Raw genomic sequence first — 13,341 nt, forward strand, 5'->3', positions numbered from 1 at the left:
GTGAATATAAAAATAGTCGGATGTTTAGTTCTTTTTGCGGTACCACCATGATTGTGTATTTGCCATGCGCACTCCAGAGCAGCTCTTACCTTCTTATAGGTCGCCTGTCACCAGAACAAACACTCGGAGCATTACCGTAATCTCGTTGTAAAACTATTAAAACAGATCAAGTCCCCGCAGATGTCAGGCAACGAGGCCAATCCCCCCCGCACACGGGCGCGGGTCAGTCAGTGGTCGCAGATCAGGTTCAGGGCAAAATGGCGACGTTTTCCTTACGGTTTAAAAAAAGGAACTGAAATGGAAACAGCTTGTGTGACAGTAATAGAAACTCTCAGTCAGTATTTTAAACTCATTTTGTATATCGGTTGGTGTAAAGTGTAAAGAAGATATTTATTGATTTTCACTGAGTAGCCCTAGGGTATCCCAAACTCACAATAAAATCACCTTTATAGGATAAAAGGTTTTATTGTTTACAATGTGGCAGCTGTGACAATTTTGTCTCTTTAAATTTACGTGTAAGAATAAAAGTGTGTATTTACAAATGTTGGGACTTTCTCTTTTTCTTTGCGACGACCTTTTTCACTGGACTTAAATCAGTCCGAAGCCTCAGGTCAGCGGATCCTGGTGTGAGCAGCAGTGGAAAGGCCAAGGTGAGCGTAGTGTTAAAGATACCTCAGGGAAGCTGGGCTCAGGGGTTTTCTACAGCCGATCAGTATCAGGTCTTAGAGGACGAGCGGGGGGGGGGACACTCTGTTTTCTCACTCTCTGCCTGAGGAAGTATCCATGTTGTTCTAAGGTTGTTTTGTTTCTCAGAAGTTGCCATCGAGCCGGCCCGTGTTGTGACAGGAGTGTCGAGGAATGCGCTAAGAGGGGAGTGTTTACATCTGCAACTACAAAGCGCAAACATGACAATAACACAATTCCCAAGATTTACACTTGTCTCATCTCAAATATCTGCTTAGTGTCGTAAGGACTAAGCATTACATTTTTTAAGAATATGAAATCCTAAAAATGATGATCAATTCAGCCAGCATCATATTTGACAACAGGGAATGCATTGCATACTGGAAGTGATACATATTTACCACTTTCTTAAACACTATAAATAGGTTGTTTTTCATTGATTTCTCAGTAAAATAAGTGTGAATCTTGATGTGAAAATCTAGACATACTTAAGGGATTAGTACTTGATGATTGAGGTCAGTTGTGTGCTGATTTAAATATTGATTTAAATGTAAAGGCGATATATGCTTTTTTATTTGCTGATAACAAATGAGTAGAAACCTGTATCTACCATCAATGTGTATCTCAATATTGTGATGTGCCTTTAGCTATAAGGTTTGTTGTCATATAACTCTATATCTATATTCTAGAAATCTAAAATCATTCTGGTAATATGTCACTGACACAAACATGTTTACTGCAACAATGACCACTAGATGGCGCTAGTCAATGGTGTTTCTATCCTAAACTAGAACAGTAGAGTGCATCCACCAAGGCCCAACAGTCTCCCCATGAAACCACATATAGAATTAACTAGATTTGGATCAGCACAATATTGCTCAATCAAGGAAAATTATGCAAACATCCTTTCTCATAATGTTTAAGAAGTTGAAAAAATAAATCCTGGATCAACACTATAGTCGACACCACATCCTCCCACCAAGTTTCACAGTAATTCATTCAGTAGAACGGAATAACTGAGCAACAACATTTTAAACAGTTTATTATTTAAATAAATATTTACATAACAGCTTCGTATAAATCAAATTTCTGTTTCTTTTACACGACACGTCTGTCTAAAAAGCAACTGCTTAAACAAGAAGAAAAAAAAAAGAAGGGATGTATTACAATGATACTGTTAATCTGTGATAAGAGTCTGAACTTCATCTTAACCCATCGCGTCGATCACTGAGCAAACGTTCTCAATCATGAACCTGGGTGACATGTACCAGCACTAAAATACCATTTAAAGCCTGATTCTTGCATCATCTTCCATTATACTTTTTATTAGAGTATGCATAAATCTACATGATAATTTGATATACGTATTTATTTGTTTTTACTAAGGAATAGGATGATGATATTCTACACTAACTCAATAAAACACCAAATGCTGTTTAGAGGAACATATGGCAAAAAAAAAAAAAGAAAAGACAGAAATGAATAAATCAAAATCGTTAAGTCACACGTCTTTTCATTTAGGCACAAACAATGCGATTGACGGCCTCGATGAAATAAAAAAACGTCACTCGTACAGTACAGGCTACAATGCCCCGCTAAATGTGTGTGTACAGTATATGGCTCAGCTCAGAAACAGATCAGGTGAAGTGATCCAAGAAAATTGGAGCAGAAGGTTTATTTAATGCCCAAGCTACAGTTCTAACCCACAACTCGTCCATCAGATTGTTGAAATGAGTCCCGCTGATTAAAATCACCTAGTTTTAGATGATTAGTTTGAAATGTTACAAGAAAACACGAGTGTGCACGTGAAGAGACGCACGTGGAAGTGTTGCATCTGTGACCGTTAAAATGTATGGATGTTTATACTCGAGACAAAGGCAGCATCATTAAGTGTTGAACGTTACAAAGAAAATCCTCCGTGCACAGATTACTCCAGGTGTAAAAACACATGACATAAGAATGAAGAAAAATTATCTAAAACAACCGTTTGCTTAATGCAGTCAAACGATGCGATTCTTCTTACGTCTCTCGGGGATGAAAGAAGAAGGAAGCAAACGGTGAAATGCTTTTTGTTTTCTATTGCTGTCAGATCATGCATGTAAACTCTTTTTAATAAAACCAATTGTTTGCTTAAAAATGTATAAAGAAAATACTCTTCTTTCAAAATACTATGCGGGGGGGGAGGGATTAAAGGGAGGATTTATAACATTTTTCAACAACACCGTGTTGTTTTCATCCTGAGATTTCAACCAATGTGTAGCCTCTCCAAGGAGCAATTTACAGTTTTTATTGTGTTTTTAAATCGTTATGCAAATAAAGATGGCGTCAGACAATGTGCCCCCTCTGTTAAATCCGTTGTTACCTTTCCAGGAGACGGTCATACTGTGTCAGTTTTGGGCTTGGGAGAGTTTCGTCCACTCACAAAGTTATAAACCAAAAACTGAGAAGTGCCAAAATAATTTGTGGCAAAGAGTTTTCCATCAGGGGTGGGGTCGGAGAAGGCGATCTCGTCTTTGCTCAGGTAGGAACCGAATATGAAGTTGTTCCTGCGCAGAAAAACAAAAACAGGAAGCATTCGTTTGTTTAACTTGTTTTCAGGTGATTTCAGATGAATGTCTTTGCGGCGCGTGGTCTCACTGACCTCAGGCACTCCAGCAGACGTGAGGCGACGCCCAGGCGTCTCATCATGTTGACCACCCAGATGCGGCTGATGCCACAGATCGCCGGCTCTGGCGTGATGGAGCAACACCAAGCTCTCTGACGCTCGAACATCACCTTCTCTCCCTCTGAGCCCTCCGGGACGGGCTCTTCGATCACCCGGAACCCCTGAAATCACACACACACACATGGATGATGCTCAGTTTTACATCTAAAAAAAACTGAGTAGGAGTGATTTATCAGTTGATTTTTATAGACACATTATTATTAAGTTAATTTACAATATAAGCTAACATCATGTTCTAGAACTTATATCTCAGTCTGTCCCTTTCAGATGATTTCTATGAGTAAATATTGAAAGACATCACAGTTCGAGTCTCACCTCTTGTATGTGCTCTGCTATGAGGCATCCAGTCACTTTCTTGTCATTGGAAATAAAGAGGAAGGTTTTGGTCTGAGAGGGGCACTTGGTCTCCACCTGCTGGAAGCCGAGGTCATTGTCCACCATCTCCCTGATCTCCTCGACCTGAGGAACAAACCACTACTGGTGAATGAGGAAATCAAAGCAGTTTCTATTCTACTTACTTCACATACAAAATTATAAACTCAAGCTGGTGTAACATTACAATTTATCCAAGGGAAATTACATCAGTTACATTTTTTTCTGTATATACCAGACATTTTTCTGCGGAGCCACATACATCCGCCCACAACATTGACAACCACATAAAAGTCTCCATTTTGTGAACAAACCTTCTTCAGGGCATATTTGGGATCTTCTGGCAGGACGAGAATGATCTTGCCGTCAGGATACTCTCCCAGAATCCTCTCTTTTTTCCATCCCTGAAAAATCAGATAAGAGAAGCTGTTAAATGAAACTATCTTTGTTGATCCACTGAGGCTTTCACAGGCTGTTTTTGCGTCATAGACTAACTACCTGAGCATTGTACATTGTATTACATACATACACCAATACTGTAAATTTGTTTCATAAGTTTGAATTTGTCTCAGTCTGTTCACCTAATGTTTCACTGATTTATTTTAAATAATCTCGGGCACTTTGCTTTGCCTTGAATTCACCAAGAAATAGACCCTGTCAGCTTAGTTTTTGTTTTAATTTCTGGACGACACAGAGGAGGAAGTGCGTCTCTGCCAGCTGCTGGTTAGAAACTAAACTTCATCTGGTCTTCATTACTGCAAACAGTAACGATCTACATGCAGCAAAGTGAAAGCTGATCACAAATCGTTACTCGAGATGCATGTGGAGACACGTTTTAACTCCACATGTGAAATGATGTAGGTGAAGGTGTCAAAATGCAGAATGGTGTGTGTGGTTACACTGGTGTTTAGGCCCGATGAGTCAACGCTGAAGCCAGTAGACCAGACAGATAAGACGTGTGATTTAGGGAAACTTGCTCTCACCACGTATTTGACCGCGCTGATGAACTGATTGTGGAAGAGTAAATGCTGAGATTCATCCTCGGGGTTGGAAGCCGAGTATAGCATCCCACACACATTGCAGGCCACTGCTCCAAAATGCTTCTGTCCGGCATCCTGCCCGACAAGGAAACAACAGATAACTCATTCAATCTAATCACAATATATTCAAGAAAACATAAAATTGTGACCAGTGCAAAGGGTGATCACTAGTTGGATCCTGAAGGGTTTACGCTGCACTTGATGACAGAGGAAATGAATAAACCCACTTACAATCACAGTCTGGGTGCCATCTTTATCTGCCTCTTTCAGTTTCTTGACTTCTCTTTGCAGACAGGCATCAGAGAGAGGAGTCCCACCATCTTGTTGCTTCGCTCCTCTGCTGAGATACAAACACAACTCACATTAATTCAAGTTTCTATTGCTACATGTAAAAAAAAACCACGTCAAATGATTTAAGAGAATCTTCTCACTCTTGACAAGGTTCTTCCGAAGTCTTCACCGTCGTCCTGGATGTTTCTGCCATATTCTCTGGAGCTGGAGCAGCGTCAGGGACAGAAGGAAAAGGTAACATTTATTCACACATGGGTAAAATGTAAGTACAAGCTTAACACATCAATCTTAATAATCCAGTGAGTACGGCTCAAAAAATAAATACCAGGGAACAAATAAGAACGTTTCACTAGAAGATAATCCCCAAAGCGTCAGTGCTGCCTTTAGCAATGAGACAACAACATGACATAAGTTGAAATAAAATCATGTGGCCTGCAAATAAATACATACCCTCAGGCTTCTGCTCACACTGTTGTGATCCATCAGACACTTTCCGGCTCTCCTCAGAGGAGGAGGAGGTGGGAGTTGATGAAAGTGAAGCAGCTGTATCCTTTGTAAAAAAGAAGAGAGAGCTGGTACCTGACATTTCTACTGTACAATATATTAAAATGTGGTTATCGTGACACACACTACAGCAGAATGAATCACTTACTTTGCATTTGCCATCTTCCGATGATTGTTGATTTGAGGTTTTCTGAGACGTCGAAGCAGCATCGGTCTTAGAAACATCGGTTTTGGTCTCGGATGTGATCGGAACAGCAGGTTGAGACGTCGTCGAAGTCGACGGCTTTAACTGGGCTGCACTTCCACCAGCAGTGGACTTTAACTGGGTAGAGGCAGATAATACTGCATTCGACTGTGGTGTCGTTGTGACAGGAGACTTTATCTGAGCTTTGGCGGAGGGAACAGCTTTTGATGAATCTGTGGTAGCTGCAGCTGTGGCCTTTGACAGGGGGCTTCTGACAGCAGCAGCTTTTGATTGTGGATTGGTGGAAGCGGCAGGTTTTAACTGGGATGTAGCAGCAACAGGCTTTGACTGAGCTGAGATCTGTGCAGCGGGCGTGGTTTGAGCTTTGAGTTTGAACTGGTTGGCAGGTTGTGATGAAACTGTGGGCCTCGACTGAACTGCATGTCTGGCTTGAGCTGTGGGGTTTGACTGAAGGCCGGGTCGTGTTTGTTGTAAGAGCCTCAGGGCGGGGTTGGTCTTGGTTTGAGCTACTGGTAATGGGTCATCGTCTAATTCAAAGTCATCAAAAGAATACTTGGGCCGGGGTCTGTATGGCTTGTACTCAATTTCAAGCTTGGACTTTTGGGAATTAAGTCCGTTGGGCATGGGAGGAGGTACGGCTGGGAGGCTCCTCTTCCCTGCAGACCTTGTCCCTTTAGGGGACGGCCCCGGAGCAGGAGTCGGATCAGAAGCTTTAGCCGTTCTTTGCCTTGTAACTCTACGGGTTTCAGTATTGGGAGGTTCAGCTTTAGAGGCCTCAGGCTTGGTAGGTTCAGTTTTAGTGGGAGCAGTTGGGGACGTTTCTGCCTTAGCGGGTGCAGATGTGGGGGTTTCTGTCTTTATCGGTTCTGTTTTGATGAGTTCGGCTTTAGGAGTCTCCACATTGGGAACTTCTGCCTTGGGTGTGGCAAGTTTGCTAGTTGTGGCGGGACTTGTGGGAGCGGTTTTTGATGGACTGGCTGCAGGTGGAGGGCTCGCGGCCACAGGACACGTTGAAAAGGAAGAGGTGGCAGACCGGGGTGCTTGCCAATCCATTTCTGAAAACATCTGGTTCGCTTGGTCAGACTTCAGTTTCTTGACTCGTGCCCAGGACATCTTTTCTCTCTGCAGTTCCACCTGTCTCAGTCTTTGATATCGCGTCAGCTTCTTTTTCTCGTGGGCTTTTAGTGGTACAGATATTTGCGTGATGAAGAAACGTCTCTTCTGAGGCTCCGCTGCAGGCTTGGCCCCAGCTGAGTCAGGTGTGGAGGGCTGAGCTTCAGGTGCCTGTGCAGCAGGGGTCGCTGAAGCAGAGCATCCTTCTGGTCCGGCCGGGGTTGCAACGTTCATTGTATTTTGGTCCTGCGTCTTAACTGGTGGAGTTTCCTTCTTGGCGGCTTCAGCCTTGGCGGCTTCTGCCCTGGCGGCTGCTGCTGCTGCAGCTAGTTTTTCCTCTTCAATCCTCTTCAGTAGCATGCTGTCTGTGGCGATGTCCTCGGCTATTTCGTGACATAAAGCTAAGAGGTTGAGCTGGTGTCTGTTTGCCGCTCTCTTCGACGCTGCGGCCTTCTGCTCGGCCAAAGCCGCCAGACGAGCTTTGGTTCTGGCTTGTGTATTCATTTCTTGCTTCTTGGGTTTTTCTGGCTCCTGTGCCTTTTTATCCTCTTCGCCCTTCTCACCAGCTGTGTTGTTTTGCTTTACGTTGGACCTGCTGACGTTTTCTGTGTTTTTCTCATTAACCTTTTCATCTGGTTGTTTAGGAGGGACAGCCTGAGGTGTTGCCTGGGGCTTTTCTATTATCATGATGTCACTGTCTTCCTCATTCTCTTCTTCCGCTACTACGATCTCACGACCGATCTCTATATCCTCTAGAATCTGCACTTCTTGTAGAACCAAAGTACCATCAGCATTCTCTATTACCACAGCATCACCGCCTTCATTAGTGCGTAGTAGAGCATGAGAGTTCGCCATGTCCGTCTCTGTGGTATTAACCTCCATCAGGTCACATGATGGCTGCTGGGAAGGGTCAGAACTCCTGTCGTCGGTTTGCTGGGAACCATTTAAAAGATTGTCCTCTTTACCCACAAATCCATCGTCTTGATTCCCCTCCTCTGAAAACGAGGAGGTCAAACCTGATTCAGCCACCGCCTGGGTGACAATATCAAAGGGAATATGACTCTCTTGGACCGGCTCTAAGATCAAATACTCCTCAGATGTGCTATCCGGTACCTCAGCTTCAATGGCGGCTGTTGTCGTTGTCACGGTGACGTCTTCAGCCTCCTCGAATCCGGCGTCCTCTTGCGCCTGGTCTGAAAACTGTGAGGCACTGATGCACTCTGAAAAGCCAGTGTTTTGTGCTGCATCTTCTGACTGGCCATCTGTCGTGCTGATATCGTCACTTGAGCTTATCACTGCAACTTGTCTCACGTCCACATCACTCTGCTCCAACTGCGCAATCAGAGAAGTTTCTGACGCACTCACGCTTTGTACTTCCATCTCCACTGCTGCTGCTGCTTGGCCGCCAAATACGCAAATTTGTTCTCCAACATTTTCCTCAGCTTCCGCTTGTGGGTCACAGATTTTGTTTTCCTCACTAGTCGACGCCTCTTCTATGACCTGCTGGCTCTCTGTGTTCTGCATATCCAGTAAAGAAATTCCATGATGCCTCTCTGACGCTGTCGAGGTCTCTCTCTCGTCACTACTTTCTGGACTGCTGATGGGCTCGTACACAATCTGGTTTTCCTGAGCCTGAACCTCCGGCTGATTAAACGACTTCATCTGCTCTTCTGATGCCTCAATTACAACATCAACGTCATGTGGCTGGTCACAAGCAAAAGCGATTACTTCATTGCTTCCAGTTCCTTCGCCATGTCCTTCAATAGCACAGACTGTTATGTCAGCCTTATCACAAGGAATAACTGTGGCCTTGCCTTTGGCCTCATTAATCATTTGCTTCCCCATTTCCTCTTGTAAGGCAGAATCTGCAGATTCCATTGATCCATTTATTACATCAATCTCTTTTTGGACTACTTTAGCACTAGACTCCTCTTTATTTTCCAAATGAGTCACAGGATGAGGTTTCTGAATTGCGTTGGATTCGTCTGCAGTGTGTTCAGTGGCTTCCTGCAGCCTAGAGTCTTGCCTCTGTGCTATAGGTGCTGGAACAGAAATATCTTCAGGCGCTGCAGTTGTTTCCATATTCGTCTGCATTTCTGGAGCATTAACAGACTTAGAAGTTATCTTGCCTTCATTTTCTTTATTCCAACAACTTGCAGTCTCTTTCTGAACGACAGTGTCTGTGATTAATTCACTGACCTGCTGGTAGATAGATCCTGGATCAGAAACCTCCTCTGGTGTCGCTGTTGTTTCTGTATTCATTTCCATTTGATTCTCAGCAGCACTAACACACAGGCTGATATCCTCTCCCTTGTTTTCCTCATGCTCAGCCCAAGCAGCATCTGTTTGAAGCACAGCGTCTGTGGCGAGTTCACTGACCTCCTGACCTCTCTGGTTTTGTGTCTGTGCTGCAGTTGTTGGATTAAATATCTCCTCTGGTGCTGCTGTTGTCTGCATTTCAGTTTCTTTCGGACCCTCAGTAGCACTGACAGACGCTTCAATAACCTTGTTTTGGTTTTCATTACACTTGCTGTTGAATATCTTTAGACCTTGAATCCTTTCAGATGTGTCTCTTGCAGGTCCAGTCACTTCTTGGCTTTTCGTATTTTCAGTTTCCACTTTAGGTGCTGTAATTAAAATCTCAGAGGTTGAGGATACCTGCGTTTCCATTTGGACTTGATTCTCCGGTTCAGTCGCACATTCTCCAGATGTGTCAGTAACATGTTCACTGGCATCCTGAATCTTCTGGTCTTGAATTTCTACTGCAGGCGATGTGTTACAAATCTCTGATCTAGCAGTCGTCTCCATATACACTTCATTTTGGATTTTTGGAATTTCTCTTACCACTAAAGAGGCTGGGTTTGAAATCTCAGACGTTGATGTCGACTGTATTTCCGGTCTGATTTGATTCTCTGATGCAGCCACAGATTCAAAGTTGATTTCATCCTCTTTTGTGACATTTTGATGATTTTCAATCATCAGGTTTTCATGAACCACTGTAGATTCATCTGTAGCATGTCCACTGACTTCCTGGCTTTTAATTTCCACCGCAGGTGATGTGTCAGATTTCTCCTCTGATGTTGAAATAGTTTTTTGTATTTCCTCTGAAGGGGCAGAGTCAGAAATCTCTGATGTCATCTGCATTTCAATTTCAATTTGACCCTCCGATGCAGAAGCTGGATGAAAGTTTGCCTGGTTTTCATTTTCAAGAGACTTTTCAACTTTTTGCTCCTCATGAAATTCCTGTTTCAATACTGTGGTGGGTTCACTGACCTCCTGACTTGGCTGGTTTTGTATTTGCAATGTAGATGCTGGGTTAGAAAGCTCCTCTGTCTGAATGTGCACTTCTGTTTGATTCTCTGGTGCAGCAACACATTCAGCATTAACCCTGTTGTCATCCTCTGAGCTCGGACTATTTGAAACTGGATGTGAATGTACTTTATCAGACATGTCTGTGGTGCGTTCACTCACCCCTGGGCTCTCCTGCCTTTTCAGTTCCGGTGACGACGCTGGATTAGAAATCTCTGATGTTCTTATAGATTGCATTTCCATTTTTGTTTGACTCTTAGGTGTACTAGCAGAGTACTTGTCGTCTTCACTTGCCATTTTTTCAGTCATAATATCTCCATGAACCTCTGAAGTAAATTCGTTGCTCTTTTGCTTTTCCTGATTTTGTATTTCCACTTTTTGGCTTTGTGCTTCCATTGTTTTCACTGGATTAGAAATCTCTTGCTCTGATGTCACCGAAGCCGATAAATCCATTTTGATTTGACACTGAGGTGCAGGGGCAAGCTCAAAGTTCATCTCCCTTCCTTTTTCCAAACTGGTAAGGTCCTTCACTTCAGCAGGTATTTCTGTAGCCTGGTCATTAACGTTGTGGTGCTCCTGGTTTTGTGTAGCCCCTCTCAGAGCTGAGTCAGACGCCCCCTCAGATGTTATTTTAGTCTGCATGTCCGTGTCTGTCTGACCTTCTGGGACTGTGACAGCATCAGTGAACACTTCTCTTTGTTTTTGCTCATGTGCCGCCTCACAATCAGGTGTTAATATTACCGTACAGCTGTCACTCATCCTGTCTGTCACGTCATGACTCAGCTGAACCTCAACAAAAGACCCAGGACCATCAACAGACTGGATCGAGGGGAGTTCAATTACTTTCCTTTCACTTTCTTTAAGCTTGTCGTCCGACTTTCTCACAACTTTGTTCACACCTTCACAAGAATTGGTCATTTTATCTGGCACTTGGTCCGGCAGGTGAACAGATTTGGATTCCTCCTTGAAAGTGACTTGAATTTTGACACTGAGATCTGTTTGACTCTCTGGATTATTATGTCCCACCAGGATCTCTTCTGGTGCAGAGTTTGAGTTTTCTGAATCCACATCTCTGTGCTCTGCGGAGACGCTGGCTGCTTCAATCACTTCCTTCACGTCATGCACACCTTCCTCCATTTTAGATCTGATATTCAGTCCTTCAGAAACTATCTCGGTGGTCTCCTTTGTTTCAGTTTCACCGCTCACATCTGTCAGTCTTTCTGGTCTGCAAGCCGAGTCTGTCTTTTCACCGGCCTGGTCTTCACCTTCACAGCTTGGATTCATCTCTACAGTAACAGAAGAAAGTGTTTCCGCTGACAGTGCTACTAGTTCATCATCTACATCCTTTTTATTTTCAGTGGACTCAACAACAACCTTTGTCTCATTCTCCTTAGCCACAGACGGAATGCAAGCTGGAGTAACAGAGTCCAATGCTTCTCTAGATGATGGTAGTGTTTCCTTATCTGTGAGCTTTTGGATTTCTACACTTTTGAATTCCTCACGCTTACTTCCTTCAACTGCACAGTCAGATTTGATACTAAGATTAGCATTACCTGATACAGAGACCAAAGTTTCCTTGGACTCTACTTGTGCCGCATTATCCAACTGCACTTGTCTCTCGGGTTCAACAGCAGCCTCTGCAGGTTCTTTTGTCGCATTCTGATTATCCTCAGCCGTGCTTTCAGTATTTGGCAAATCTGAGTATCTACCGTAACTGTGGTCCATCTGTATAAGCACTGTAGGTACAGCTTCTAACTCCTGGCATGTTTCCTGTGGGTCAGAAGACGGCTCCTCAGCCTTGCGCTTCGCTTTGACTCGGTTTGAGTATTGTCTGACGCAGCGGGCCTTGTCGTCGTCGTCCCTCTCTCTGAAGAGGTCGACCTTACTGCCATCGCTACTCAGCTCCTCCTCTGAGTCCGTGGAGGCTGTTCGCTTCAGGGAGGCTTTGGGGAACTGCGAGGGAGATTCTCCGCAGGAGGCACTTGTGGCGTTCAGGAGCTTGGCTTTTTTGACAGGCGGGTCAGAAATGGTTTTGCTGGGATCCTTCGGAGGGGCGCTCTGTTCCTCTTCTGAAGTCGACAGTTTTCTCCAAGTGCGAGGGGCTGCTGACCTTTCTAGCGTATTTCCCGTTTTAAGAGCTCTGTTAATGGTGACTGGTACAGCTTTGGATGGGAGAGCCGCCCCATCCTCTTCCAACTTCCTCATCTTGGGCTGCGGTTCATGAGGATCTGGTCCTCTCTTTGGGGCCGGCATTCTGACAGGAAATAAAAAAACATTAGATAAAGTAAAGAAAACGTAAAGAAAGCCAGAAAACAAAACAACACGCAGGGGTTATCTTCAATTTACTCTTCCTCACATTTGTGCAGTTTCTATTTCCTCTCGGGTGGAGAAATAACATGTGATGCCTCAAACCACAGCATTGTGCAAAAAGTACCCATGCATTTTAATACTATGATCTGTGATGATTACCCAGATGCATCCCCAGCCCCCTGGTTCGCCCACAGAGCAACATGGCAGGCTAACACTGGACGTAAACAGTGATAAATCGTAGTTAAACTCGGAGGCCAGCGGGTCACACAATGTACGATCCACGTTTACTCACTCATCCACCCGCTGTGTCCCGGGGTCCCGCTGCTCCTCCTCCGGCTCGGCACCCGGGGCTGGCGGGGGTAGCGGCTCCGCAACACGGACACAAACTGGGGTTAGTTAAACTAGCCCCGGAGAAGCTAACGAGCTAGCCGAGCCGTGCACAGTGAAGGGGAAGCTAAAGCTAAAGCTAGCAGCAGCCAACTCGCAACAAATGAGCGAACCGAGAGTCGAGGCTCAACTCCGCGGACACAGCGGGCAGACCCACCGAGGAGGCGGCTTCACTCGAGCCCGGCTCCCGCACTGACCACGGGGAGGAGATGGACACGCCAAGCCGTCCATGAAACTCACTTTAGGTGTTTTCTTCTCCAACAACAGCTGTTTTGTTTTTTTCTCTCCCTGTGAATAAAAATTAACTGTACTTCCGGAGGGAGACAGCGGATGTGACGTAGCAGCAACAGCTCCAGCAACACACTGGAAATCAACAATGTGGTTTTTGGAAATAAGATCAT

The 13,341-nt window shown here is 44.4% G+C and overlaps 1 protein-coding gene across 3 annotated transcripts; it reads right to left on the minus strand.

The window, feature by feature from the left end:
- Positions 1–1,709: 1,709 nt before the first annotated feature.
- LOC133026760 (uncharacterized) lies at positions 1,710–13,213 on the minus strand. Of its 3 annotated transcripts, none has more exons than XM_061093709.1 (10): positions 13,098–13,213; positions 5,765–12,497; positions 5,563–5,662; positions 5,253–5,316; positions 5,053–5,158; positions 4,765–4,896; positions 4,096–4,185; positions 3,725–3,868; positions 3,326–3,510; positions 1,710–3,230 (listed from the first exon to the last, which is right to left on the minus strand). In XM_061093709.1, exons 1-10 carry the CDS (start codon positions 13,169–13,171, stop codon positions 3,062–3,064), a joined length of 7,797 nt encoding a protein of 2,598 aa, XP_060949692.1. In that variant the 5' UTR covers positions 13,172–13,213; the 3' UTR covers positions 1,710–3,061. The 3 variants fall into 3 exon arrangements, with proteins under 3 accessions (XP_060949692.1, XP_060949691.1, XP_060949693.1); XM_061093708.1 differs by having other exon boundaries at positions 5,053–5,161; XM_061093710.1 differs by having other exon boundaries at positions 5,053–5,161; positions 12,846–13,213.
- Positions 13,214–13,341: the final 128 nt, after the last annotated feature.

Source organism: Limanda limanda, chromosome 20, assembly GCF_963576545.1.
Source record: "Limanda limanda chromosome 20, fLimLim1.1, whole genome shotgun sequence".
Classification (NCBI taxonomy): Eukaryota; Metazoa; Chordata; class Actinopteri; order Pleuronectiformes; family Pleuronectidae; genus Limanda; species Limanda limanda.

Excerpts from the sequence above, each read along its gene's own strand:
- LOC133026760 (XM_061093708.1), bottom strand. The coding sequence starts at position 13,171 with ATGGACGGCTTGGCGTGTCCATCTCCTCCCCGTGGTCAGTGCGGGAGC. Across the intron at positions 12,498-13,097 it reads CGAGTGAAGCCGCCTCCTCG|AATGCCGGCCCCAAAGAGAG; the intron begins GTGGGTCTGCCC and ends ATTTCCTGTCAG. Across the intron at positions 5,663-5,764 it reads CGGAAGATGGCAAATGCAAA|GATACAGCTGCTTCACTTTC; the intron begins GTAAGTGATTCA and ends TTTTTTACAAAG.